Genomic DNA, 24,272 nt, shown 5'->3' with positions numbered 1-24,272 from the left:
TCAACCCGTGAGCATCGACAATATCAATGCCGCCCCGAGCCTGTAAGCCTGCTTGACCCCTGGGCTGAGCACAAGCACTGCCCTGCCTAGGACTCGAGATGAGCACAAAAATGCATCTCACAGCCCCTTGAAACCTGGCCCCCAACCATACACCGAATACCTATGCTCAACCAGTTATAGTTGAAATGGGATGCGAAAGCAGAGCTCTAGCATAAAATGTAACGTCGACATGGGAGTTTAAAAGTCATATGTTACTTACAAAGGAAACCATTTCACAAAGACCATCATTGCTACATATGGGATAGTTAGGATGACATATATCTGTGAATAAGAGGAGATAATTTATCTGAGCGACAATAGGATCGTTAAAGTACACCACGGAAGGGATGGTGCCGGTGGTGTACGAGCTACTTGGTAATTATAGTAACGAAGCCGATGTGACGATACGATATGTGCCGTTCCATACAGATCCCCACGCACTTTGGATATCTGATTTATCACTTAATAGGACCAACCATAGGATATACATAAAGGAAAATTTATGTATCTACCAAATCATCAAGACAAACACGAACTCACAATCTATGATGAACTAAAATGCCACAGTCTTGACAATGGCCATGTATCAGCAAGCCATTGCCAGTGCTTCAACCACAATGCCCCCCAGCACGCTCAATGGCGAACTGGATACCTACAGAAATTTGGTTAACAATGAATTGAGCCAGAGTCAAAACGGAAACCTGAGAACCAAGGAGTCTGCGTACGATAGCTTGCTCGATTTCCCCAAGCCTGAAAGCGGTGAAGACTCGAGATCCGAGAACCCCAATCGACGTCAGCAATCGAGGTCCTGAGGATGGGATGGATTGCACTGCCGTTCACCCTCAACATCATCAGCCCCGCACTAGTGATATTCATGGTCGCCCAGCCAAGTCAGGGCAACGCTCCTGCTTGGAATAATTCAACACTAGCCTTGCTGCTATACGATGTTCTAAGCCGGAGGCTGACAACATGTATCTTGGAAGGGAAGCCCGGTCTTAGAAAAAGAGGCCCAAAAGGCCTCGGCTAAGTGAGAGAGCGACAATCTAGCTTCTAGGGATCTCAGTTGTTGAGCAGACCCTACTCACCCCCTGGTACATTGATCCTGAGCTAGGCTATTCAAATTTACTCATTAATTCCAACAATTCAATCTGTTACATCTTTCAAGCTCCCTTAAGCCGCATTTGATACTAATCCGCCCCTTTCTTTTGGGCTCAGCATAATTAAAGTTGAGACTTCTTTTACTGTAACCCAAGTTCCTAAATTTCTATTATAACCTTCTAATCATATATTTATCTTAAAATTAGTCGGTATCTACTAGAGCAGATTACGGCAAGCTAAGTTGGAGCAGACTTGACTTGGATGAGCTCAAGTACAATGGTACGCAATCTATGCGAGTACGGTATCCTGCAGGCCTACTCACCTCTGTGTTACCTCAGTGACAGATTCCTACCTAGGTACCTATCTAAGACAGTTATTTGGCCCTTCTAAATATACCTACGTACCTCCCTTCTAGAAAACACATATATCACGTTACTGAATAAACACCCATCAAGAAATGATAGGACCAATATATAACAAGACCATCATCGTCTAGTGGTTTAGGATACCAGATTTTCATACAACACATGGATATTTTCTGGGGACCGGAGTTCGAACCTCCGTGATGGTGTTATTTCTTTTCTTTTGCTTGTTTGCTTTCCTTTTTCTCTGTGTCAGTCTCTTAGTACCTCTTCCACGGCAAGATCTCCATTTACAAGCAGCTTTGGCACGAAGTTAACTGTACGAATACGAGTTTTCTTATTTCATCGCGTTTATAAATTGAAGTTCCTCCCATATTTACCTGAGAATTCAAGGTGGTTATACTTAGAGCCTCTTGGTTGCTATCAGGTACGACAGTGTACCTATGTAGCGTTGATTCAACCTGTATGCATGGCATCGCGGACGTGTCCTCACGCACTGTGTTTGCTTCTAGGGCATGTATATATTTTGATGTTTAGAGGTTTGGCATTGCTGATTTTGTACACATATTGAACGCTCCCCTCCCTGATCTCAATATCTAGTGACTCGGCACTATGATGTTGACCGACACCCCCAGAATCAGCCAAATTACGGATAATTATTCATTCTCTGAATGCTAATCGTTAGTCCCCGTGCTCCAAAGGCATGTGTTTGCCTTCTCACATCCTACCGCAACGCCATACTTCGCTCAAGGAATCTTCACCGCGCCTTTCGCACCGCCGGTAAACATCTCTCGCAGATCACCCACAAGCTCATCGGGGCATTCCCACGCCGCGAAATGACCGCCCTTCTCATGATTCTTGTCGAAAACGACATTGCCCATGACATGCGCCCACCAGCCCGGCAGGATGATGACATCCTTGGGGAAGTGCGACAGCCCGATCTTGAGGTCCTGCCACTCTCCCAACTGCTCCAATGTCGTAGTCGTATCGGTGGCCTTGGCGTGCTTGACCTCGTAGTAGAGCTGGTGAGCGGCGCGCGGTCCGGCTTTGGAAAACCAGTAGATGCTGATCCACGTGCACACCTCGTCTTCGGTCCAGGGGTACGAGTCGGTCCAGTCCACGAGCTTCTCGTAGATCCAGCCGAGTAGTGCCACTGGTGAGTCCGTGAGGGCGTACCCGAGGGTCTGAGGCCTTGTACCCTGGACTATTATCATGGCGGTGATTAGCCCCGTCCTGCCTTTATATAAAGCTGATTCTTACGATAGACATGCGCACACGCACAACGAATACGAGAAACGAATCATTGCGCAACTTTGAAAGCACCAGAGACACGACGCAGAGACTCTCGAAAGAAAATGATACATACCCTGATGGTATCCCGAGCCCTCATCCCTAAACCACTTCGATCTCTCGAAGCCCTTCTTATCCCTCTCCGAGAACCCCGTGACGAACGCCGAGACCATCGTCCGCAAGAACGTAAGCGGGTTCCGCATCAGGCTCGGCTGCGGGTAATGATCGAGATTCAAGTGCTGCGCCTTGATATACGTGGGCGCGTACCGGCGTCCCATCGCCCTCGTGATCATGCACCCCCAATCGCCCCCCTGCGTCGCGTACTCCTCGTACCCCAGCCGCAGCATCAGCTTGTGGAATACCTCGCCGTGCTGGTCCGCGCCGAACCCGGGCTTCTTCGAGGCCTGCGAGAAGCCGTACCCTAGCAGCGAGGGGGCGACGACGTGGAACGCGGGCTGCGATGCGTCCGGCGGCGAGGAGAGCGGACCCAGGATCTTGGTGGCTTCGAGGAACGAGCCCGGCCAGCCGTGCACGAAGAGCAGCGGGATGGCGTCCTCCCGGGCGCTCCGCACGTGGATGAAGTGCACATCTAGCGGCTCGAATCCATCTGCTTGCAACGACGTCGTGAAATGCGGCCATGCGTTGAGTTTGGCCTCGGCGGCGCGCCAGTCGTATTTCTCGGCCCAGTGCGTCGCGAGCCGTTTCACGTCTTTCAGGGGCGCGCCCATCTCGTTGCCGACGCCCTCCAGCTCGCCCGGGAAGCGCGTGCGTCGGAGACGCTCGCGTAGGTCCTCTAGATCGGCGTCCGGGACGGCGATTTTGAAGGGCTTGATTGCGTCGGCCATTGGTCCTGATTGATCTATCCCACTATTTCGACTCTGAAATCAATTGGACTTCTCTTGCGTTGGTACAGTTTTGCGACTGATGATTTGCAGCCGGCTGGGAACGTGTAACAACGACAGTTATGAGATGTCGTTGGACTGCCGGCGAGCGGGCTTCTTATATGTCCGAACGGGCCTGTCATTCTGGGGCTAGGTAACACCCGGGATGTTCCACAATCCCAGCGTTTGTGCCATTTAGGTAGCTAGTAGTTCTTCTGGGCGGCCGGGATCGTGCTCCATCCTGTTCGGATGCGTGCCGAGCCTATAGCTTGCCCCTTCGTATTCGATCCCGCCTATCTACTATAGACTATAGTTGAAGCAAAAGAAATCGTCAATGAGACCAAGAAGAATTGACGGGCGATTACTAATTACAGAATCGCATAATCGCCCGTCATAGGTATATATACCGTAATACACCTACCTACTATATCTATCAACAGCTCCCAACCAAGCCAGGCATCAGTAAGCCCTTGCATAACTAGGCAGACAGCAAAAGCCTCTTTCTGCGGCTTTCGCAAAACTACCTACCAAAGGGGTGTTCAGGATTCCATGATCTACACTACGTATTAATAACGTATCGATCGTCGTGCAAACGGAGCCGAAACAGGATCATCCACCCTCGTCCACAGCGCACCCAAAATAATACCCTCGCCTACTACGTATTGTACGAGGCATTTGGGTCAATCAGACTTGACCCAGGACATGGGTTAGGCGAGGGCGGGGTACATTGGTTCTCTATGATGCGGTGTAGTGGTAGTGGACGTGCATGAGATTGACCGTAACGAACAAAATATCTAATCTATCTATCTACCTAGCGATAAGTATTCTAGATGGGAAGAGACGTGCGTAATCGTGTTCGTGCTATTCACTGTACCGTATATGTATACATAAGCAACCCAGTCTCTTCACCAGCGCCATGCACATATTCGCCATCATCAAATGGTAGGATCCCCCATAAGTAAATAGCACCTGTTGTCCAACCCTAGGTAGGTATCTAGATTCACGCAAGTCTTATATCACGGTAACGTATATATACACACGTATAGTTAACACAAATATAAATAACGCGATATAAATTCCTCTGCTATATACTAAACGGCTGCTAAGTGAGTAGATCCTAGCTCTACCCACATGACTAATGAAATGCTCTATTTCCGCAATGTCAAGTATGCAGTTCTGCAGGCATCTATGTACCAGTAAATACCACCACGATGAATCGCCACCTTCACACGCGCGCAGCTATAAGAACGGAAGAACTACGACAATAATCAGACATCTCATCTCATCTCAACCATCTAATTCTCAAAAGCGCGCACCGAGCATACCCTAACGAATGCTACGATTGATAAATCGGTATTTGCTTTTTATTTTCACCGCTATGCTACCGATATGCCCTCTCTCCCTCAATCAAGCAACACCAGCAAACCAAACGCCCCTCAATCATTAAATCATCTGTGTTGTGTCTCCCTTTCCAATAAAACGCCCTCGAAAAATGTTCACTCCGTCAAGAAGCTTGCTCGAGCTTCCTCTCGCCAAACTCATCCTTTCACCAACCATAACCTCACACCTAAATCCCTAGGAATAAGAGTCCCCTTACACCTCATTGCTAGGATACTCGACCTTGGCCGTTGGCAGGAACTCCTCCTTGATACTCCGCATGCTCACGAAGCGGCCCAGAAGCGCAATGCTGCCCGCCTTATCGTTCGTGCCGCTTGCGCGCGCGCCGCCGAACGGCTGCTGTCCGACCACGGCGCCCGTGCTCTTGCAATTGATGTAGTAATTGCCCGCGGCGTTGCGCAGCGCTTCCTGCGCGGTCGCGATCGCGGACCGATCCGTCGCGAATACGGCGCCCGTGAGCCCGTATTCGGTCGTGCGGTCCACGAGCTTGCATGTCTCCAGGAATGCTGTCTCGCCGGCCGCGTCGTCCCAGACGTACGTCGTTAGGATCGGCCCGAAGAGCTCTGTGCTGAGCAGTTTGTGCGCAGGGTTCGTGGTGGCGTAGATGGTGGGGTGGATAAAGTACCCCTTCGACCCGTCGTATTTGCCGCCCACGAGAAGCTCGAGTTCGGAATCGTTCTTGGCAGCGTCGATGACGCCTGATAGTTTCTTGAAGCTTGGCTCGTGGATTACGGGCCCGATGAAGTTCTGCGGATCCCAGGGGGCGCCGATCTTAAGAGCGCTGGTTTGCTTGACCAGCTTTTCTTTGAACTCGGGCCATATTGATTTGGGGACGTAGAGGCGGCTCGTGGCGCTGCATTTCTGACCTTGGTACTCGAATGCGCCGCGCACGGTCTGGTTGACGGCGTTGTCGATGTCGGCTGAGGGGTGGATCAAGTGGAAGTTCTTGCCACCTGTCTCGCCTACGATACGCGGGTAGCCTTGGTAGCGGCCCTCCGCAGTGCCCTGGCCGATTTGCCCGTAGAGCTTGCGGAAGACGGCGGTGCTTCCGGTGTAGTGGAGCGCCGCGAATTGCCTGTGCGCCAGGACGACCTTGGTAACTTCCTCTGGGTTACCAGGGACGAACTGAATGACGTTCTTCGGTAGTCCGGCCTCCAGCAGAATGTTGTAGAGCAACCAGTTCGAAGCAATGGCTGAATCAGACGGTTTCCATACTACCACGTTACCCAATAGAGCAGGGGTGCCGGGGAGGTTACCAGCAATAGCAGTGAAGTTGAACGGGCTGACGGCGTAGACGAAGCCTTCCAGGGGTCTGTATTCGACGCGGTTCCACACGCCGGGGGAGTGGTGCGTGGGTTGTTGAGCGTACAATTCTTCGGCATATTGGACGTTGAAACGGAGGAAGTCGGCCAATTCGGCGGCCGAGTCAATCTCGGCCTGCCATGCATTCTTGCCTTGTCCGACCATAGTGGCGGCCATTATCTCGTATCGGTATTTGGTCGAAACGAGATCGGCTGCCTTTAGAAACACGGAGGCTCTGTCGGCAAAGGGTAGCGATTCCCAGGCGGGCTTCGCGGCTAGGGCAGCATCAATTGCGTTACTGACATCGGAGGGCGAGGCCAGAGAGTAGGAAGCAACGGTGGTGGCATGATCCGAGGGATTCTTCTGGGTGGCTGTCTGTGAAGTCTTGATCTGCTCGCTGGTTAGAGAATGAAGCTGCCATATCCCTCTCCGAGGTTAACGCACCTCTTTGCCCCCAACAACAAGGGGGACTTCTACAGCGCCCCTACTCCTGTATGCGTCAAGTGCTGAATATAGACCCTCCCTCTGCGTCGAGTTCTTTGCATAGTGGTGCTATACACACAGTCAGCTCTGATGGCCTCGTATAGCAACCAAACTAATAGGAATCCAATTGGTCTCGAGAGAACTTACGTTGGGCTCATTGAGAATCTTGGGGATCTTGAAAGCAGCAAGCTGTGATGAAGACCTGCTGGTGGTTGTGCTTAATAACCTGGATTGTCTCGGTAGGCTAAGTCGTGATGATTGGGCCAGACCGGTCCTTGACACCAATTGTCCGTTAACAGCGGGCGTCTGTAATGCTCTTGCGAGACCGACACTCTTCCGCGACATTGTCATTTCGGCCAATACAATCAATTGATTGTTGGGTTGAGAAGGAATGTATTAAATAATTGCGAAGAAAGGAAGCCAAGTTGGAGAAGGGTGATCTTCCGTTCGGCGGGGGGAAGGCAGAGATAGCAGTTGTAACCGATGACCAATTCTGTCGCAACCTCGATTGCAACGCTCTTACAAGTTAGCAGTGACAAGTCTCCAACTCCAACGTGGCCCGGACATAGATGAGTTCATAAATACAGAGCCAGCTATTCCCAACGGCCGAATAAAGGAAGCAAGATCGGCTGCAGTTGCTCGGCTAGGGAAGCTGCCCCAGTGACGACAGCGAGATGTGCTCGCTTTGCGGCGGCATAAGCGACGCCATCCCCAGATAGCGACCCGCTCTGCACGAGTCGGAGGGCCTGTGGAGGGGCTCTGGAGGGGCCTGTAGTCCCCTCGCTGGCCCCTGTAGGCGGGGCACTCCGCCCGAGAGCCAATCACATATACGCTATCCCGTGATAATAGCCCCCCGAGCTCGGAGCTTATCTCAGGTACCAGACCCGACCTGGCTGGGCATTAGGATAAAACTTCTTCACCTGAATATAATAAGTTTGTCGATGGCTCAGCTACAAGCTTCCGACCCTACATGCTAATGCTAGATCCAAGAAGATGAAGACTAATTACGTGTGTGCCTTGCTTAGCCGAGTGATGGACTAAGTCCTGGGCTGAGTCGAGGTGCCCGGCTATCATATATAGTGGCAAAGGGAGGAAGGAATAAAGAATCATCATCGTCAAATTCAAAATACACGTCTCGAATGCATCAAGGACATTGAGGACCAATTAGAGCATGTCATAAACGCACTGCTCCATCACAGGCACACCGCGTCTTATCTAAACAGTTGTATGGGTATTATCATTGAGCCGTCTTGACATAACAAAAAGTTACAAGTGTTCCTTCTCTTCTCTTTTTTTTTTTCTCTCCCTCCCTTTCATTACTCTTGCGCATCGAATTAGATATATATTTACGAGGGGTATAGGAGGGAGGCATGAAACCGGCCACAATGAATCGCATGTGCTTCACCTCATCCCGAAACACACGAAGGGAGGCATTCGAGTCCGACCATTTTCCTAACCATCTCCTAGTGGGTAGTTTCTGGTCCCGGCGCGGATCGAGTGCTTGGCGGTGCCGTGCTAGTGCCTCCGGTACCAGGTCGGCTGCGGATGTGTCTAAGCCCCGGACGGTGGTGTATGTTACTTCCATACTTTCCCGGCTCGTAGTTGAGTGCTGGAATGGTGAGGCCATAAGGCTCTGTTTTGCCCTCCTTGTCGTGCTGGTCAACCTCTATGCGTATGCAGCAATCTAGTGATCCATCGTTGTTCTTGCCGTGCGTCTCTGGATTCGCAGCCTTGTGCTGTGTACCAGCACCATCCTCACCAGCATGTAAAAAGGCATGTCCATCTTTACCGTCGAATGCGTTTGCCGGCGCGGCTTCTTGTTGTCCATTGGCAACAACGCGATTGTTGGGCGAGTTTTCTGTGAGTATGGCATAGTTCCGACTGGGCATCGTGACATGGTTGGAGTTTCTTGTTTTGCTCGAGTTACCGGGATCCTTGTTGAAGAGTTCCATTAGAGTCTCATCAGTGTCCGCATTCAAGTGGTGTATCTTGTTGCGGCTGGCGAGCAAGTTGGCAATAGCAGCTGGCGGAGGCTTGTTCACAATAGCCGAAGATACAACATTGACTATGTAGCGGTGATCTTCCTCGGCGGGAATATGGAGGTTGGGGTTTGAATAGAATCGTCCAAGAGCTGCCAGATGAACGTCACCACCCAGGATGGTGAGACGGACAGAAAATTCTGCACACAGGCCTTGTAGTCGCTCGATGAGCGTATTCCTTTCTTTCTTGTGGGTTCTAGCCGTGTAATGGTCATCCAAGTCATCGAGAAGGTCAACGCTTCCATCGAAGTGGTTGAACACACCACCACCTATATTAAAAAGCATTAGATAAGCCCGGAGTGAAGCAACACGCGATGAGGCTTACCAAAGCCGAATCTTCGGTTCATGAACTTGATTGGCGCAATAACTGGGCTTGAGAAGATGTTCTCAAGCCAGGTCAACCGCTAAATAGCGTTAGCAGCAGTAGTGATCTCGAATCTACCTAATGTGGGGGTTATCTTACCGGGTAAGCAATCGGAATTCCTAGTAGTAATATCAGATGTCTAAAAGGACGACCAGCATCGGCGGCCGTGGCGAGTTCGTTTTGCACGCGGCTGAAAATTAAATCGTAGGTCTCGGGATAGTTGACCTGGTGTCTCGTGCGTTCAGTGCGTGCATCAATGCCCATGAACGCGATTCGTGCGCCGAGCTTCGCAAACATATTCATAGAATGCTCTGCCACATATGGCCCAGGTTTAGCACCAATGATATAGCAAGGTTCAACTTCTGATTTCGGCTTCACATAGGTATCCATGAGTTGTGCGCCGTCCTCCGGTCCGCCGAACTCCATTGTCTGGGGTGAATCGGTGGTATACGTGGAGGCTGGTGGTGCGAGGTGATGCTGGAATAGCATATAGTATTTATGTGCGGTGCCGCCGATGCCTCGAAATACGTCGCACTTCATGAAGTCGTCGACATAGGAGCCAAACCCATCAATGATATCGTGATCATCCCAGATGTTGAGTTGCGGTATTTGGCCATTCATCGTAGCAAATGATTCGGTAGAATACCATCGTATATAGTTATTCAGATAGTAGTCATCGCAAGCCTTCCTCAAAGTCTCGGGGAAGGGGTAGTCTCGGCGCTTCTTAGGGTTCCCGATTGCGGTCCATTCGCGAAGTGGCCCCGAAACTCTGATCCCGTCATTGTAGATTTGGTCGCCACCACCGATCATGACATGGAAAGGTGTCTTGGCATGGTTTCTTACCACGTCGTTCCAAAGAGCAGGCCCGCTCCAAGCATCCTCGTCTGTTCCTACACTGAATCCATTGCAGGAGTGAAACATGATACGCATTGACTCGTCGAGAGCGGGAACAAAGAAGTAGTTGGTCTTGGGTTTCGTGGCGCTCTCGTATCGCACATCGGAGATAGAATAGGCCCATTTGGTCTCGGTGGTACCCATGTCACAAGTCAGGTTGAAGCTCCAGAAGGTGACCCGAGGATCAGAATAAAGACAGCTCCCGGCGATGTCAATTCCGTGGTCGCTCCGGATCTGATCCGCGCTGTTCGTAGGTGCAGCGTTGGCAGATGTGCTGTCCGACACGAAGCCGGGTTGATCGTTCGCCAACTCGACGCGGCCGAGATGCAGCGTAGGCTGGAATTCCTGTGTCTTGCCGCCGCCCTTTGTGACTATCAACACACTTCCATACCATGCATTGCCCTCCATGCGCCTATAGTTCAGTAATGGGCCACAGATCACTTCTTTCCCGTCATTGAGGGCGGTGTCGTCGGTTTGGCCATCGGTACCACCAATGACAATGGGTTGGTAGGCAGCTGCATTGCCAGTGCCGTTGGTTGTCGGTCTGCTAGGCTCGACTCTGGAGGCATTGAAAAAGTCGGATAGGTCCTTCGAGTTCCCACTCGAATGGGCGTCTCGGGCGACGGCGGCACGGGCGAAGGCGGTCGATTCTTGATGATGCCACCTGCTAGCCGATGCGTAAGGGTTTCGGGGCTCCTCGTCCATGTCTAGGGATTCATGTTGACTATGAGCCATTGTGGTGCGGACAGGTTGACTCTCCCGGAAAGGGTTATTTAGAATTACAAATGATAATGTCCCAATAATAATAATAATCGATTGCACAAGGAGCAGCGCGAGATGAATCTAGCAGAGAAACTCTACGCTAGTTAGTATGGTCAAGGCGCAAATAGTAGACGCAATGCCTGGTTCCAGTCGACGCCGCGAGAGCGAAAGAAGGAAAGAAAGAAAGAAAGAAAAAACCGAGTGCGAGGCGAAGACAATGGGAAAGAGCAAAGCCCAAGCTACACAGCAGTATGCAGATACAGTTTCTGGTAGGACTACCGGTAGGCTGACAACACCAGGTGACAGACGAGGCAGACGAGACAGACGATGGAAGACCTGTCGGGTGTACTTGGCTGCCTCTCTTTTTTTCCTCTTTTCCCTGCTGGTGTTATTTTCTTTTGGAGCTCCCGTTTGGCTGGCGCAGAGCTGGCGCGAGGAACGTGGAGCTTGAATTGCATTACAGGGAATAAGACGTATGCCAAGGCCGAGCCCAGGTCACGACCGGGTCGAGCTAAAGACGAGCGCGATCCGCTTTACGTGTAGACGGAAATGAGCTGAAGACCCATTGGTCCCAGCCGGAGCAGCATGGCAAAGGGGACAAAAAGACCATCGATGCCTACCTACACTTGCCTCGAATCCCTACGGTACCGGTATGTAATTATTGTGTACAGAGACAATAGGTTCAACTCCTTTGTCTATCATCTCTCCCTTCACGACTTATCCCCCACCTCATTGATGCATCATGTACCTACTAGGTAGTCTAGTGGTCTCGTGTGCTCAGACACTTACTTGCCTTACCGTATCGCCGTATGTAGGTCTTAGCAATCGGCAATGGTCCTGCGACAGAGCGGTACTATACCTACTCGACCTAGTACTAGTCCTTGATGGGGAAAAGGGCATTATAAGTATGTAGATTCAGGTTTGATTTCGATGCGACGACACACAGTGACGCGACGTGGTGGCGGGCATCTGCAGATCGCACTAAGCTCCGCAGCCCATTCGTGCTCTGTTCTGCTGGATCTGTGCCTGAGAAACCCATCGTCAGGTGAGTTCGTTTCGTCGATCCCGAGATAGTGTATCGAGACGGCGCAATCTTTTCTGCTGACATGGAGCACCTTGTCTGGTCCTACTTAAGTAGTGACTATCACTACAGTAATAGAAAAGGAGCCCGTCTGTCGGTCGAGTTCGTGAAATGAATCAGTTGTACAGCAGCTACACCTGAAGAACACCATCGCCTATCGTACCATGCTGAAACATGCTGCTGCATGGGTACGCGCATTCTAACCGTATCTCAGAAATACATACATACATACGTACCGAGGTAGCCGAAAGCGTCCACGAGTGCAGCATGCTAAACACAAGTAGACTTGAAAGTAGTGTACACCACAACACGGCATTTCCATGCCGAAAAGGATTGGCAATGGTACGTTCTTTGCAGATGACGTCGTATGCTAGCTGCAGGGAATGTTGCACACCGCACGTTACATCCTGGCTCGCCTGGTATGGGCATGGGGGCAGATGGGGGGAACGGGAATGGCGTTGCCAATTAGCCGAGTCCATTCTCAGCTCTATTCCAAGGTTGCGAACAACAACGAACTCCAAGCCACGCCGTTGCGCCATCACCAGCCTCAATGTTGGTCGGAGGTAGGTAATTCACGCGCCATCCTTAGAGCCCAGGATAGATGATAGATGATTGAAGTTTGATGGTACTGTACAAGAGACATTGCAAGCATCGCTCATGATATATACATATATGGCCTGAATGTAGGTACATGAAGATAAATATCATCTACGATATCTGTACATCACCGCTTAGAAGGCGACGACGACGATTCCTCCACAGGAGCCGCCAGCGAGATATCCTTTTCCTCGACAGTCGTAGTCAGCAGTCCCATATTCAGCCTCTCAGCGCGTGCCCGCGCTTTATAATCCATGTATTGACGAGCAAGGTCAATGCCCAGCGCACCCGCCAACATGCCGCCAAAATGCGACGCCATGTCAATATTATTCGTGCGCCTCAGGAACAAAGGGATAAGGTGAACTCCCAATATCAAGCCGATGAACCCTAGCCCCTGTGGTCCGGAGAGGGGGTCCGGCGGGTACCCGAAGATCTTGAACTCGTCGAACTTGTGCATCCAGAAGAACGCCGTGATCAGGCCGTACACGCCGCCCGAGGCGCCGAGGGTGGTGCACACAAGTCCGCGCCAGAGCACCAGATGCGTGAGACTGGCGGCGAATCCGAGGGCTCCAGAGGAGAAGTAGAGAGCTAGGAAGTTGCCGCGTCCGATCTCGTCGTGCACGCGTGTCCCGAAGAACCATAGAAAGAACATGTTGGCGAACAAATGGCCAAACGACTGGTGTGAGAACATAGCTCCGAGAATCTGTAGCGGTCTTGGCGTCGCTGCCACCAGGAGCATATACTTGTTCATGAATGCCCAGGCTGGCGGGAATTTCCAAAGCGCCCATACTGCTACGTTAGTGGCTATCAAGGTGAGGCAAGTCGCTGCCGCCGGTGGAATGTCTGGCCAGAGTCTGCGAGATGAAGGCGGCGCTTGGTACATGACTGCAAACCCAATGGACCCCAGGATCACCAGCCCCGCCATTGCGATGCTAGGGAATAATCGCTGCCATGCTGGCATTTCTGGCGGCGCTTCGAGGTCGGAAGTGGCGCGTTCCATGTGTCTCTTTCTGAACTCGCTTATTTGTCTCGGCTGTTCTTGTTGTGTCTGTAGCGTTCCGATGTTCTCCTTAGCCAATTCCTCTTCTCGTAGCTTCCGCTCCTCTTCCAGTCGTGCTTCTTCTGCTTCACGCTTTGCGATGTTTGCGGCGCGAATCTTGTCAAAATTGCTCTCGCCATACGGTGAATCGCTGCCTGGCTTCCTGGGTAAGCGCCCTGTTGGAATCTCAACAGTCTTCTCCTGGGATGACGTTGGAGAGCCTTCGGGGCTTGTCTCTTGGAATTTCTCAACTCCTTGAGCGGCATCTTCCTGTTCTTCAAGGGCCTTCAGCTCATCCTCCGCCCTCAATCCAGCCATAAGTATCTCGTCAACAGGTATGTGCTCGCGCAAGTATTCCAAGGCTCGTTTCTGATCGATGATTCTGAATTGCTTTGTGTTCCGTGCTAGAATGGGGTCGTCTAGCGTGCCCGCTACTCGTCTACCATGTACAATCTTCAGCAGGAGATTGGCTTGGGGGGCTGGTAGATTTGACGGGAATATCCTGTTCGCCTCCTTTTGCGTGAGGTCCTCCCTCCTAAAAGGAAGACCTTCGGCATCTTGATACCAGTTAGGTATATCGATGTAATGGGTAATCGCGCGGAAGGTAAATAAGGTGCGTAGTTGGGAGTGAGGGTTTAAACTTTGCGTATTTCGTATATATGAAGCTTTGCATGGGCGTGCGACGCCCCATGCGCTATATTGGAAGCATGATTGTCGAGCAAAGGGCCGGCTCGTTGAAATGGCACGGGCTGCTAGAGCGGCGACGGGGTAGGTTTGAGAGGCGCGGATGACGGCTCGCAGACCAATTCTGGAGCTAGACAGAGGGTTAGGAGATAAAATAATCGGCATGGTAAGCCTTCTCATACCATCATGGCCGAGGATGCCTACGTCTCACAAAAAGCAAAAAGTGGGCGGTCGCATGATATGTCATCAAGTGGATTCACGACGATGTTGGAATGGCACAAGAAATTCTTTGGAGTGGGAGTGAACAGGTGGGTACATGCGATGGCGGGCTGGTGTGGGCCCATCCAGACCTGGACAGGGTACATTCAAGTTGTACCTTCATGCTGCCATCCCCATGTACTCTGACGTCTAGCATTTTAAATTACATTTCCAGTGCTTTCAAAAGCTCTCCTTAAAAGCTTCTTGGATCTTATGGGTGTATTGAATATGAAATGGACGAATCAAAGTTCACCGATATCGCCTACTTTCTCAATCGAAGCAGCTTTTGAAGCATCAAAGTTCCTGATCAAGTCATAGTAGAATCTCACCATCTCCAAATGACTCTCCATATCAACTCTCTCGTCTACTGTATGGCCGTTGAGACCACCGCCTTGGCGCACAGGGTTCCAGCGATAGATATTGGGCGTCAAGTCTGTGTAGAGAATCATTAGCACATCTGCGAGTACTAGTATACCTACTTAGGCTCAGAGAGAAATCGCCAGGCCACTTACTTAAATAATGTCGCGTGTCAGTATTGCCAGTCATCAGTTCTCCTACAGGCACAACCCTGCCACCATCAAAGGCGAAGCTATGCTGAATGGTTCCCGAAAAGACGTCCCAGACCGCTCCAGTTGTAGGCGATACTGGGGTGACGTGTGTCAGCTGGGACGAGGTGAGTACAAGTGTGCCATTGTATTCAACTTCGTACATTGGCTCGATAGACGCCTCGTCTAGGGTCTCGCTGAAGTCGAAATCGGGATTTTCCTCCTCACCCTCAAAGGCTTTGACTGTTAAGCTGAACTTCTTGACAATTGGTTTGATTTGCTGTAGAATGTTGCTCTTAACTGCGGGAATGGAGTCTTGCGGCGCAATGCGATGATTCACGCCGATCTTGACATATTCAGGCATCGCATTGATCTTGACACCGCCGAGAAAATAGTCTACCGCTTGCGAAGTCTGTAGACGGTAATGCGTCGAACGGTCGATTGAGGCAAGTTCGCTGGCCAAGCTCTCCAAGTCACCCTCCTCAATGAGCTTGGTGATCTTTGGCGAGGACTTTGGCGAGTACTTCGCCTGGCAGATGAAATGTTTATGAATAGGAGAGCCCTCGATAAGTTTTGGTTTCCAGGGGTGGGCCTCAAGCTGTGTCACTATCTCAGACACAATGCCAATGCCGGTATGAGGAAACGGGATCGAAGAGTGTCCTCCGTTGACATGCAGTTCAACCCAAACATCAATATGCCCCTTTTCCAGCACAGCGGGCAGCGCGTCTATACTCCTATTAGACAATGTCACGGCGAGCTCAAGTTCTTGAAGTACTTACATAAAGTGTCGTTACCGAGAAGCTCCAGTCCCATGCCGCCTTCATCAAGCACCAAAGCCATTGAGTTCGGCCCATATACATTCTCCAGGTACGGTCCAATCGTACCCGCGCCACGACGCCCGGAACATTCTTCATCAAATCCAAGAGCCAAGATTACGGTTCTTTTCGGAACCCAACCAGCGTTGCCTAGCAGGGTTTCGAGGACAGACATTAACGCAGTCAGGCTGTTCTTATCGTCGGATGATCCTCGGCCCCAGAGCCACTGGCCATCAAAATGACCGGAAAATGGAGGATATGACCACGTCGAAGCATCTGCAACAGGTACAACATCCTGATGAGCCGCAAGCATGAGTGGTTTGAGTGACAAGTCTGTCCCTTTGATCGTGTACACCAATCCTAGCGTATTCACCGTTTCCCGAGTCATCCGCTGGTGACTATAGCTCACAAGTCAATAGGGGCAGGCCTATCGGGGCAATCATTGCCAGACTTACACATTCGGATATAGTGTTTTAAGGGTGTCGTGTAGGGTATAGAAAATTTCCCATCGCGGATCCTCGGTAGGTTCACCATTATCGTCATATGAGATGGAGGGTATTCTAACAATGGCAGCGTGCCTCTCGACTTGGAGTTTTAAGGCATCCTCGCCGGCGAAGATGTCTCGAGCTTCAGACAGGCCATCACCCGAAGGATCAACTAAAGGGGAAAGTTCGCATTTGAAAGGAGCATTTTGTTCATTAGTAACCAGCTGGGCAGCACGGTCGAGTTTAGTATGGGCGAAAGCATAGGCGGGTAACAGGCCTGCCACCAACGTAAGTGGAAGAATCATCATTTACACAAAGACCGAACACAACCAGAAATGAGCCAAGTGCATGAAGGATTCCATCCTATACTCACTTAGATATCATATAAGGAGACCAGACAGACCTTATCTACTACGGCTCTCAAAGATAAAGATGCCGATATACAGGGTGTAAATCACACCATTGACCTTCCGCACTGAGATGGACCCAGGGCGACGGCAATCTCCTCGACAAATAGGTGTGGTCTCTCCGTGGGGTTTGGTCGAATTGAGCCGACGATCGGTCTGATTGAATGGTCGAGAATGTGACCTTTGAATCTACCTTTTAGGTGAGATACCCTTGTAGGTACTGCCCCTCTAAGACAGGGGCCTAGCTTCTCCTGTATCTACAGGCTACAGCACGCTATTACGTACATACAAGCCCCAAGCTCCCGTGCTACCCCACTAAGAACCACTAAGCATCTCGTGCAGGCAGCTTTCGACTGGCGACGACATCATCATCAAGTGAATCCCCAAACCTCGGAGGCAAGCAGATCGCATGTCCTTTACCTATCCCCATGACTCGTTAATGACAATAATAAAGAAATACTACATCAATCCATCACTAGTCATGTCGTCTGAAGCTATGCCTATATCTGCAACTCGGTTCGCCGAGGCACTGAAAGAACTCCCCGCCAGCACACTCGCCTTGAAAGTTCTCGAGCTGCGCAACTCGATAGCGCACCTCGACTACTCGAACGCCGAGCTGAAGCCCTTCGCCGAAGGCACCAAATCCACACTCGACCAAGAAGGCAACGCGAGCGAGGCCGGACAGCCAGACCCCGATTGTCAAGAAGCCATCGCCGAGAACGAAGCCGTCATCGCCCGCATGCAGGAGCGCATTACGCTGATACGCGCCGAGGTTGAAGACAGGGGTCTGAACTGGCGGGAGTTCCAAGGCACAGCTACAGATGAATCAGCTTCGGCAACAGCAGAGGTCAAGGAAAATGGCATAAGCGAGACGTCAACGCCTGCAGTCAACGGGCATAGCCAGAGCGCTCCCGAAACCCAGCAACACGAAGCTTGGAGAGACGGTACGTTCCAGACAGGTACGATACGGAACGACGACGAACTCCTCAGAGAACTCTTGAATCGCGTGCCGCCCGAGAACGAGGATCAAGATCCAGATGGTGGTATGCATTTGTAGTGAGCAGGGGACACTTGCCTGTCACTGTAGAAAATGGTTGGGAGTTCGGGCTACGGTTGAATTAGATTCGTGTCGTACGTTTTACGGTTGAAGGGAAATGCATTGCTAGGAGTTTTTTCAATAATAAGGATATCAGGCTATTCCATCCGGAGGAGGGTTCGGTACTTCTATACCATATTTCATCTTCTACATTTTCAGTTCCGGCTGTTTGATGCAGGTGTTCATACGATCGACTCATTCCTCTCTGTTAAACTGCAAGGAAGTGATCTCTCGCTCGGACAAACACCAAGCTGTTGTATCATTGAACCCGTGCCTGCAGATGGGGTAGAGCACGTGGACATCTGGGTTCATTAGTGTGGGAAACAACGCTTTCATTTCGAGCTCGCTGTATCAAGGTGCTACAGTGACCTGCTAGTAATTACACGATGCTTGATAATCCAACTCGCTAAAGGTAACCATGGCTAAAAACTCGCTAGGGTAGAGGATACCGAACAAGGGCCTCACGTGGCGTTACATAGTATGCGCGTGGTCGCCTGATCACCTGGATGAACTTGCCCCTACCGTCCTCCATGGGTCTGGTCCAACTGGTAACCACCTCGGGATGGAAGGTATATCGGTATTTGTCTTTGAGACACTTGTCTGTTGTGTATTTAGGACGCACAAAGAGCCACCACATGTCCGACTTCATCCAATCCTGTCGAACGGTCGGAAGATCGCTGGGTCGAGCTGCCCACTTTTGAGGCTGAGGGCAATTCCACTCATGGCAATTCCCAATACCATGGAAAAAAAATCCATCCACGCCCATTTCGATAGGTCTATACGTAGGGACGCCATGGACGGTGAGTCTATCGTGTATAATAACATGTACATTGATAACGCTGGTTCGCACCGGCACCCACTCATCTCGCTGGTAGAAGGAGAGCTCGACCTGCATTTGGTCGTATCTCTGCATCGCGCATTCTCGGGCTTCGCGATTGACAAAGAAAAACACAGGCACGTGCACGTACCTTTCCCCCCAACATACCGCGGTGTCATGTTCGTGGGCTCTCCATGGTGAGTTGAGATATATGATTCGGCCTTCCCACATGGCTCGCTCCCAGATTATAAGACGCAGCTCTATCGGAAGCTTCGAAAATATGGGGAAAGTAGTGAGAGGAACGAGAAAGCTCGAAAAGCTCGAGGAACTATTAGTTGTGGTTATATGATAGCGGCTTTCTACACTGTCGCTGGACGGTATGATTTGTCTGATAATGCCGGGGGAGCTTGGGCTAGGCGTTGCCCCTGTGTCGTCGACTGCTGTTTCTCCTGAGACGGAATCAGAATCGGAGCCGACGGCCGTTTCTGCGCCATCATTGGCTTCGGGGGAAATAGTAGCTCCTGGCTCTGGATTTTCTTGACGCGGGGTGAGACTCCGTTCTTTGCGAGAAACTCGTAATCGTCTCAGTGATCTCAGGACAGATCCCAACAACCTTCTACGTAGTCGATTTTCTCTGGATGACGGGTTGTCTGCAGGAGGTTGGTTCTCCACAGGGGGTTGATTCTGTCCTTGAATGGGCTGCTCCAGTCGTCCTCGTAGCCGTCTTAGTCGTCGTCGGAGAGAACCTTTCAATCGCAGGCGGGCATTCGTAAACGAACCTTTGGAGCCGCTGCTTGAGGCGTCTACGGGATTGACGGCTTGTGGTCCCGACATGATTGCAACAAGCGAGCGTTGTACAATCTGATAGTAGCTGAGCTATAGAAATCTACGCCTGGCGCTCCGGGGATTTCCTTTTATCTTGTGTATTAGTAGTGGATAATGAAGTTGAACACTCTATAGTCAATTATAGGGGTAGTGACTGTTGCCATTGGTATCTGCCGCACCGGAACACGAGTAATATCATGTAAGGTAATTTTGATGTGTATTGTCAGTCGGAAGATGGTGTAGATGTGCTCTGATGATCAACAAAGACATTGATGGTGTACCGAAGGGGACGGCCATGGTCGTCGCTGCTTTTGGGTATGGAGCTGAAATGATGGAAGGTAGGTTCTGGAATAAGACTAGAAAGAAGCCACATTGCTATGAATAGGGAGCGAATGGAAACCTGAAGAAGAGGTAGATGCCAAGCTTGATTTTGATTCCAAGATGTAGCTGCTCTCTCACTGTTGTTGATCGAAGAAGCTGCAAATGTTTGGACAATTTAGCTAAACCTTTGAACACTTCTTACTATACCGCGAGCTGAACTACAGCACCCTCGCTAGTTTAGAGTATTGCAGAAGCCACAAGCATAACTAGTGGAAGGGTATATGAAATCAAGCCTCTCAACCACTACTGTCCTATTGTATCTGATGCAGCCTTGTAAGGATGATAGCAGGCGAGATTAGTGACTAGCGGCATGGAAATTAGAACTCTTAGAAAGACTCACGTATTCAGTGTTTATACCTTCACTTTGACGTCACTATAAGAATTGTCAGCTAAAGACACAATTCGTATTTTTGGATTGAATTTTGTCTATTCAATTAGCATACTTTCCCGTAGAGATCAGTGGTACATTGCTTTTGTACGCAATTGACCGTGACTCTCCGCATATAGTATCTAACAAAGCAAAGAAACTGCCATAGACGAACACTCATTTCATTCTCCGATACGGGGCTTTTAATGGATAGCAATTGAGAACTATGTCACTGGGGTAAAGTACAATACTCGCCCTCATTCAGTCTCTTTCGTAACGGTGGGTAAGAGTTTGTTGACCCTGATATTAGCTATTTGTATGCACCCAACTGCAACGAAGTATTCCGAGATTCGATGGAATGCAGGGCTGTACATAGTGATATATGTTATATCAAACGATGATCGCTAGACTCATGAGTGAGCTGAGTAATGACGCAGTACTCCCAGTGCCTAGCTTGTGAAAACTACAGTAAAGCAACTCAATGAATTCTGAGTATATCTGTTTACAGCTTTTACAGTGCTTGTCGTAGCTTTGGTCCGATGATGTTCAAGCGGGAGATTTGCAGCAGCCATGATAACCAGTTCAAATGCAGCCTCTTCCTATATTGCATGTGCTCCCAATGCAACCCAATATCTGCCGGCGCCACACTGCCACAACAAGTTTGCAGACGCGTTCATGCAGGAAGTGGGTATCAGATAAATAGTAAATGTAAGCTTAACACAGCCACATGGTCGTTTTCGCCTCGCAGACACTTCCCCTCATTAAAAATTTGCATGGATGTGTGAGATGTGCAGTCTTTGAGGGAAGTGCGCAGTATGTAACAGTAGGTTGTCGTCCTGCTGTCAATTCATAGTATGCTTATCAGCATATCGCTCTTTGGTTGTAAGAGAGACAAACGGAAAAGATGAAAAACTCCCTTGTTCAAATAGTACGACCACAGCCATAGAGTTCAAGAGAGCATTGAATAGCTATCTAGTCTCTTATATCAAACTAGCATATCGGCCATGGAGGTGCCGTCGGCTAAGTCTCGTGTCTATCGAAGTCCTATTTCCCGTATTTGAATTCCTGGATCTTGTAACCGGCGATTTGGATACTGATATTGCGCTTAGGTGATTACAAAATCAAGTCTTTCACCCGGTCGCACAAAAAGCTTGGCCGAGGTCACAATGAGGTTACGGTTTATAACTGGAATTGCCAGAGTTATGGTGCCTACGATCCTCATCCCAATTACAGGGTCAGAAATCAGGAATATACCGAATGGGAACAGGAATCTAACCGGTACCTTGTCGAACGCAGCGAGCGCCCAGAGGAAGAAAGCTCTCAACTTACCGCATACCTTGTTGACTACCAAGAGAGAAATCCGCTTTCAAATGCACTTAATGACTTACCCATAGGTCCCAATGCTGATACCCAGGATATTTTTAATGAGGTAGACGCAATTACCCAAGCGGAGAGTAACAATGCTGAGTGGCGGTATATTACTGAAAGTGTCAAGAACCTCGAAAAATTCCACGATAAGCCCAGGGAATATCGCGATAAGGCACGAGGAAGCCATCCCCTTGTGATACAAGGTGAAGCTGCTATAGACCGAACGTGGCAGCAAGATTCGCCGGCGACATCTCAAACATCTTCACAAAGTATTGACGAGAACAGTATTTTTGATAATCACAACAATAATGGCACACTTAGTTACGGCCTTGGCAACATATCCGAATTCGACCAGAGCGAGTCCCGCGAATTTAGTGAAGAAAGAACTGATGAGTATGGTGGACATAGCAATCTTCTCTTCCCTGCCCCGCCAAAGCCCTCTCCGCGGCTGTTATGTGAGTTCATAGGTTATGGAAAGTGCAAGAGGACTTTTGCACCAGTGGACTTTGACGCCTGGGTTGAGCATATAACCAACGACCATATGCAGGGCCAACTACCAGTGGTGCATCTCTGCTGGTTCTGCGATGACTCTGTATTCCGAGCCGAGAATCCAAGAGATGAAGGGAGCATTAAAGCGAATTATGTAGAGAGTTTAAGCCATATTCGCGACCATTTGATTGAGGATGGCCTTCAAGCGGAAAATATCCGACCTGACTATGCACTGAACGAACATTTACGAGCCTCTGGTTTGATCCCCGACCTTGTATACCGTCGGGTTCTCGAGTTTACTGAGCTGCCGAATATCGTAAATGGCCAGAGACCTCCGATTCTCGCTTCTCCAGCGGCACAGCAACATGAAGGACGTTCACAGTCCATTTTTATCGATTTAGCTAAAGAGAAGAGGCATTTGAAACAGAACAAGAAAAGCCCATTACAAGCCCTACACGGACTGGACAACCAAAAAGATACCCAACTGCGCTCTACAAAAAGAACCTCGGCTTGGATACTAATCCACGGATTACGCAAGCTTTTCTGGCCGCGTTTAAAACGTAACTTGATACGAGTTAGTTGGACTTGTGTACGTGACACGCCATCTCAGTGAAGTAGTCATAAACTAATGCCGTACAATGAAGAGATGCGGAAAGCCCCTTTTCATTGATGTCCATCCGGGGCAGGAGCAAAATGCGCTTGAATTTGCACAAGCCGCGGCGGGAGAAATAGGACAAATCCAGATTTCGCATAACAATAGTGATCAGTCACAGCAAGCGTCAATTTCGGGCTCCAATATAGCCTCAGGGACAATAAAAGATAGCTTGAGTACTAGCCACCCTTCTACGCCCTCTCCAACTTTCTGGCGATCCACTCGCATGCCACAACCTCCAGAATTACCACCAGGCACAAAGAGGTTTCTTCTCCTATGTGTAAATACCGGGCCATATCAAATTCGACTGGGCCATATCGATTTAACCAACGTTATTTGGGATGTATCGCTCTACTGCCTAATCCGAGAGATGTATCAATCTATGCGAGGGCCGCTAGCAAAGAACATGTTTATAGTCCCAAAATCTGTGGAATATGTCAAGGTATGTTTTCTACTTACCATAAAACTCACGCAACCCTTAGTTTAGAGCCAACAGCTTAAGATAAAAATTTTTACTATCACAGTTCGAACTTATCAACCGAAGTAAAACAGGCGAATGCATTGGCAATTATGAAATAGATTCGATCCCGGGTACAGAGGAGATAGCTAGGAAAGAGTATACCTTATCACCCTACCCGCCCCCTATTGGCAGGGTGCCAATACAACCTCATGTATTCATGCATTCGTTCCTGAACCCAGGAGATCACCTCGGGGGGCTTTCCGTTCAGCAGCTTCCCAAGAAATTAGGACGGAAGCTGAAGTGTACAACACAGCCCAGAAACCCTCTTGACATTCCGTACGGCTGGGGCATATATATTGTGGAGGGAGTGAATATGGTTCTAGTGACACTTCTCTTGGTGGGGGCCCTAGCTCTGCTTACATTAGTTGTACTACTTTGGAGCACGTTGAGAGGTGACGTCCAGGGCGGGACAGGTATTGGCCAGTACGGACTTGCTGTTGTTACAGTTGCTACGGGAGCCTTGGCCTGGAAACCTTTGCGAGACATGTATTGAACTAGAGCGGGGAGGATTTGAAGAGTATTAGCGTCATATGACGAAGTAATACTCCTAATGCTAACTACTTGACTAGCGAACGCCAGTTTGGACCCTTATGTTTGGAATTGCCTACCTTTGCATTTCTAAAGATTCTCACGAGTGTGATCATAGCACTTAAACGCAAGTTGCTTAAGTGGTTACGATATCCACTTAGATCATTCTTAAGATCTAAGTGTAAAGGTGTAATATTTCGATGATATTATTCGACTAGCTTGATAGCCCCCTAGGATACACTTTAATCAAACTTAATATTTATATACTATTTATTTACTGTAGTTCTCTACATATATTATAAAACCTTTCGTATAGCAACCTAATCACTTTTTATTTTCTACCTGTGAGACTCAGAGATAGTCAAACCAGAGTTCAACTAAGGCCCAAAGCTGCTGTATATATTAA

The 24,272-nt window shown here is 49.7% G+C and overlaps 8 protein-coding genes and 1 non-coding gene across 9 annotated transcripts; 3 read left to right on the top strand and 6 right to left on the bottom strand.

Annotated features, from left to right (window-relative positions):
- Nucleotides 1–1,618: 1,618 nt before the first annotated feature.
- F5B22DRAFT_t164 lies at nucleotides 1,619–1,708 on the top strand. The gene has a single exon. It is a non-coding gene; the product is annotated as a tRNA-Glu (tRNA).
- Nucleotides 1,709–1,868: 160 nt separating this feature from the next.
- Nucleotides 1,869–4,149, bottom strand: F5B22DRAFT_622390 (microsomal epoxide hydrolase). Its single transcript, XM_047975954.1, has 2 exons — nucleotides 2,866–4,149; nucleotides 1,869–2,703 (listed from the first exon to the last, which is right to left on the bottom strand). Exons 1-2 carry the CDS (start codon nucleotides 3,632–3,634, stop codon nucleotides 2,246–2,248), a joined length of 1,227 nt encoding a protein of 408 aa, XP_047827118.1. The 5' UTR covers nucleotides 3,635–4,149; the 3' UTR covers nucleotides 1,869–2,245.
- Nucleotides 4,150–5,131: 982 nt separating this feature from the next.
- F5B22DRAFT_434190 (Aldehyde/histidinol dehydrogenase) lies at nucleotides 5,132–7,325 on the bottom strand. Its single transcript, XM_047971782.1, has 3 exons — nucleotides 7,001–7,325; nucleotides 6,815–6,922; nucleotides 5,132–6,760 (listed from the first exon to the last, which is right to left on the bottom strand). The coding sequence occupies exons 1-3, from the start codon at nucleotides 7,202–7,204 to the stop codon at nucleotides 5,264–5,266; spliced, it is 1,809 nt and encodes a 602-aa protein (XP_047827117.1). The 5' UTR covers nucleotides 7,205–7,325; the 3' UTR covers nucleotides 5,132–5,263.
- Nucleotides 7,326–8,006: 681 nt separating this feature from the next.
- F5B22DRAFT_434174 (uncharacterized protein) lies at nucleotides 8,007–11,062 on the bottom strand. The gene is made up of 3 exons (XM_047971781.1): nucleotides 9,356–11,062; nucleotides 9,218–9,296; nucleotides 8,007–9,161 (listed from the first exon to the last, which is right to left on the bottom strand). Exons 1-3 carry the CDS (start codon nucleotides 10,883–10,885, stop codon nucleotides 8,317–8,319), a joined length of 2,454 nt encoding a protein of 817 aa, XP_047827116.1. The 5' UTR covers nucleotides 10,886–11,062; the 3' UTR covers nucleotides 8,007–8,316.
- A 1,181-nt stretch (nucleotides 11,063–12,243) lies between these two features.
- Nucleotides 12,244–14,575, bottom strand: F5B22DRAFT_622386 (uncharacterized protein). Its single transcript, XM_047975953.1, has one exon. The coding sequence runs from the start codon at nucleotides 14,491–14,493 to the stop codon at nucleotides 12,718–12,720; it is 1,776 nt and encodes a 591-aa protein (XP_047827115.1). The 5' UTR covers nucleotides 14,494–14,575; the 3' UTR covers nucleotides 12,244–12,717.
- A 190-nt stretch (nucleotides 14,576–14,765) lies between these two features.
- F5B22DRAFT_434052 (peptidase family M20/M25/M40) lies at nucleotides 14,766–17,164 on the bottom strand. Its single transcript, XM_047971779.1, has 4 exons — nucleotides 16,387–17,164; nucleotides 15,896–16,329; nucleotides 15,084–15,842; nucleotides 14,766–15,004 (listed from the first exon to the last, which is right to left on the bottom strand). The coding sequence occupies exons 1-4, from the start codon at nucleotides 16,722–16,724 to the stop codon at nucleotides 14,814–14,816; spliced, it is 1,722 nt and encodes a 573-aa protein (XP_047827114.1). The 5' UTR covers nucleotides 16,725–17,164; the 3' UTR covers nucleotides 14,766–14,813.
- Nucleotides 16,986–17,911, top strand: F5B22DRAFT_434135 (uncharacterized protein). Its single transcript, XM_047971780.1, has 2 exons — nucleotides 16,986–17,219; nucleotides 17,278–17,911. The coding sequence occupies exon 2, from the start codon at nucleotides 17,305–17,307 to the stop codon at nucleotides 17,878–17,880; it is 576 nt and encodes a 191-aa protein (XP_047827113.1). The 5' UTR covers nucleotides 16,986–17,219; nucleotides 17,278–17,304; the 3' UTR covers nucleotides 17,881–17,911.
- A 441-nt stretch (nucleotides 17,912–18,352) lies between these two features.
- On the bottom strand, nucleotides 18,353–19,570 carry F5B22DRAFT_650353 (uncharacterized protein; the record flags this gene model as incomplete). The annotated part of the gene is made up of 1 exon (XM_047979305.1): nucleotides 18,353–19,570. The coding sequence occupies one exon, from the start codon at nucleotides 19,568–19,570 to the stop codon at nucleotides 18,353–18,355; it is 1,218 nt and encodes a 405-aa protein (XP_047827112.1).
- Nucleotides 19,571–21,065: 1,495 nt separating this feature from the next.
- F5B22DRAFT_622376 (uncharacterized protein) lies at nucleotides 21,066–24,012 on the top strand. The gene is made up of 4 exons (XM_047975952.1): nucleotides 21,066–21,362; nucleotides 21,419–22,755; nucleotides 22,811–23,260; nucleotides 23,343–24,012. The coding sequence occupies exons 1-4, from the start codon at nucleotides 21,314–21,316 to the stop codon at nucleotides 23,829–23,831; spliced, it is 2,325 nt and encodes a 774-aa protein (XP_047827111.1). The 5' UTR covers nucleotides 21,066–21,313; the 3' UTR covers nucleotides 23,832–24,012.
- Nucleotides 24,013–24,272: the final 260 nt, after the last annotated feature.

Source organism: Xylaria bambusicola, assembly GCF_022495145.1.
Source record: "Xylaria bambusicola strain CBS 139988 unplaced genomic scaffold F5B22scaffold_52, whole genome shotgun sequence".
NCBI lineage: Eukaryota > Fungi > Ascomycota > Sordariomycetes > Xylariales > Xylariaceae > Xylaria > Xylaria bambusicola.
This window is presented reverse-complemented; position numbering and strand designations above follow the sequence as displayed.

What these genes read in the sequence shown, in the direction of transcription:
- F5B22DRAFT_434174 (XM_047971781.1), bottom strand. Translation starts at nt 10,885, where the DNA reads ATGGCTCATAGTCAACATGAATCCCTAGACATGGACGAGGAGCCCCGA. An exon ending in GAATTCCGATTGCTTACCCG is followed by an intron (nt 9,297 to 9,355) that starts GTAAGATAACCC and finishes AACGCTATTTAG; the next exon opens with CGGTTGACCTGGCTTGAGAA. An exon ending in GAACCGAAGATTCGGCTTTG is followed by an intron (nt 9,162 to 9,217) that starts GTAAGCCTCATC and finishes TTTTTAATATAG; the next exon opens with GTGGTGGTGTGTTCAACCAC.
- F5B22DRAFT_434135 (XM_047971780.1), top strand. Translation starts at nt 17,305, where the DNA reads ATGTCGTCTGAAGCTATGCCTATATCTGCAACTCGGTTCGCCGAGGCA.
- F5B22DRAFT_622376 (XM_047975952.1), top strand. Translation starts at nt 21,314, where the DNA reads ATGGAGGTGCCGTCGGCTAAGTCTCGTGTCTATCGAAGTCCTATTTCC. An exon ending in TACGAGTTAGTTGGACTTGT is followed by an intron (nt 22,756 to 22,810) that starts GTACGTGACACG and finishes CGTACAATGAAG; the next exon opens with AGATGCGGAAAGCCCCTTTT. An exon ending in AATCTGTGGAATATGTCAAG is followed by an intron (nt 23,261 to 23,342) that starts GTATGTTTTCTA and finishes TTACTATCACAG; the next exon opens with TTCGAACTTATCAACCGAAG.
- F5B22DRAFT_434052 (XM_047971779.1), bottom strand. Translation starts at nt 16,724, where the DNA reads ATGATGATTCTTCCACTTACGTTGGTGGCAGGCCTGTTACCCGCCTAT. An exon ending in AAAACACTATATCCGAATGT is followed by an intron (nt 16,330 to 16,386) that starts GTAAGTCTGGCA and finishes TGTGAGCTATAG; the next exon opens with TCACCAGCGGATGACTCGGG. An exon ending in TCTCGGTAACGACACTTTAT is followed by an intron (nt 15,843 to 15,895) that starts GTAAGTACTTCA and finishes ATAGGAGTATAG; the next exon opens with ACGCGCTGCCCGCTGTGCTG.
- F5B22DRAFT_622386 (XM_047975953.1), bottom strand. Translation starts at nt 14,493, where the DNA reads ATGAGAAGGCTTACCATGCCGATTATTTTATCTCCTAACCCTCTGTCT.
- F5B22DRAFT_434190 (XM_047971782.1), bottom strand. Translation starts at nt 7,204, where the DNA reads ATGACAATGTCGCGGAAGAGTGTCGGTCTCGCAAGAGCATTACAGACG. An exon ending in AGATTCTCAATGAGCCCAAC is followed by an intron (nt 6,923 to 7,000) that starts GTAAGTTCTCTC and finishes CTGTGTGTATAG; the next exon opens with CACCACTATGCAAAGAACTC. An exon ending in TTGTTGTTGGGGGCAAAGAG is followed by an intron (nt 6,761 to 6,814) that starts GTGCGTTAACCT and finishes ACCAGCGAGCAG; the next exon opens with ATCAAGACTTCACAGACAGC.
- F5B22DRAFT_622390 (XM_047975954.1), bottom strand. Translation starts at nt 3,634, where the DNA reads ATGGCCGACGCAATCAAGCCCTTCAAAATCGCCGTCCCGGACGCCGAT. An exon ending in GGGCTCGGGATACCATCAGG is followed by an intron (nt 2,704 to 2,865) that starts GTATGTATCATT and finishes CCATGATAATAG; the next exon opens with TCCAGGGTACAAGGCCTCAG.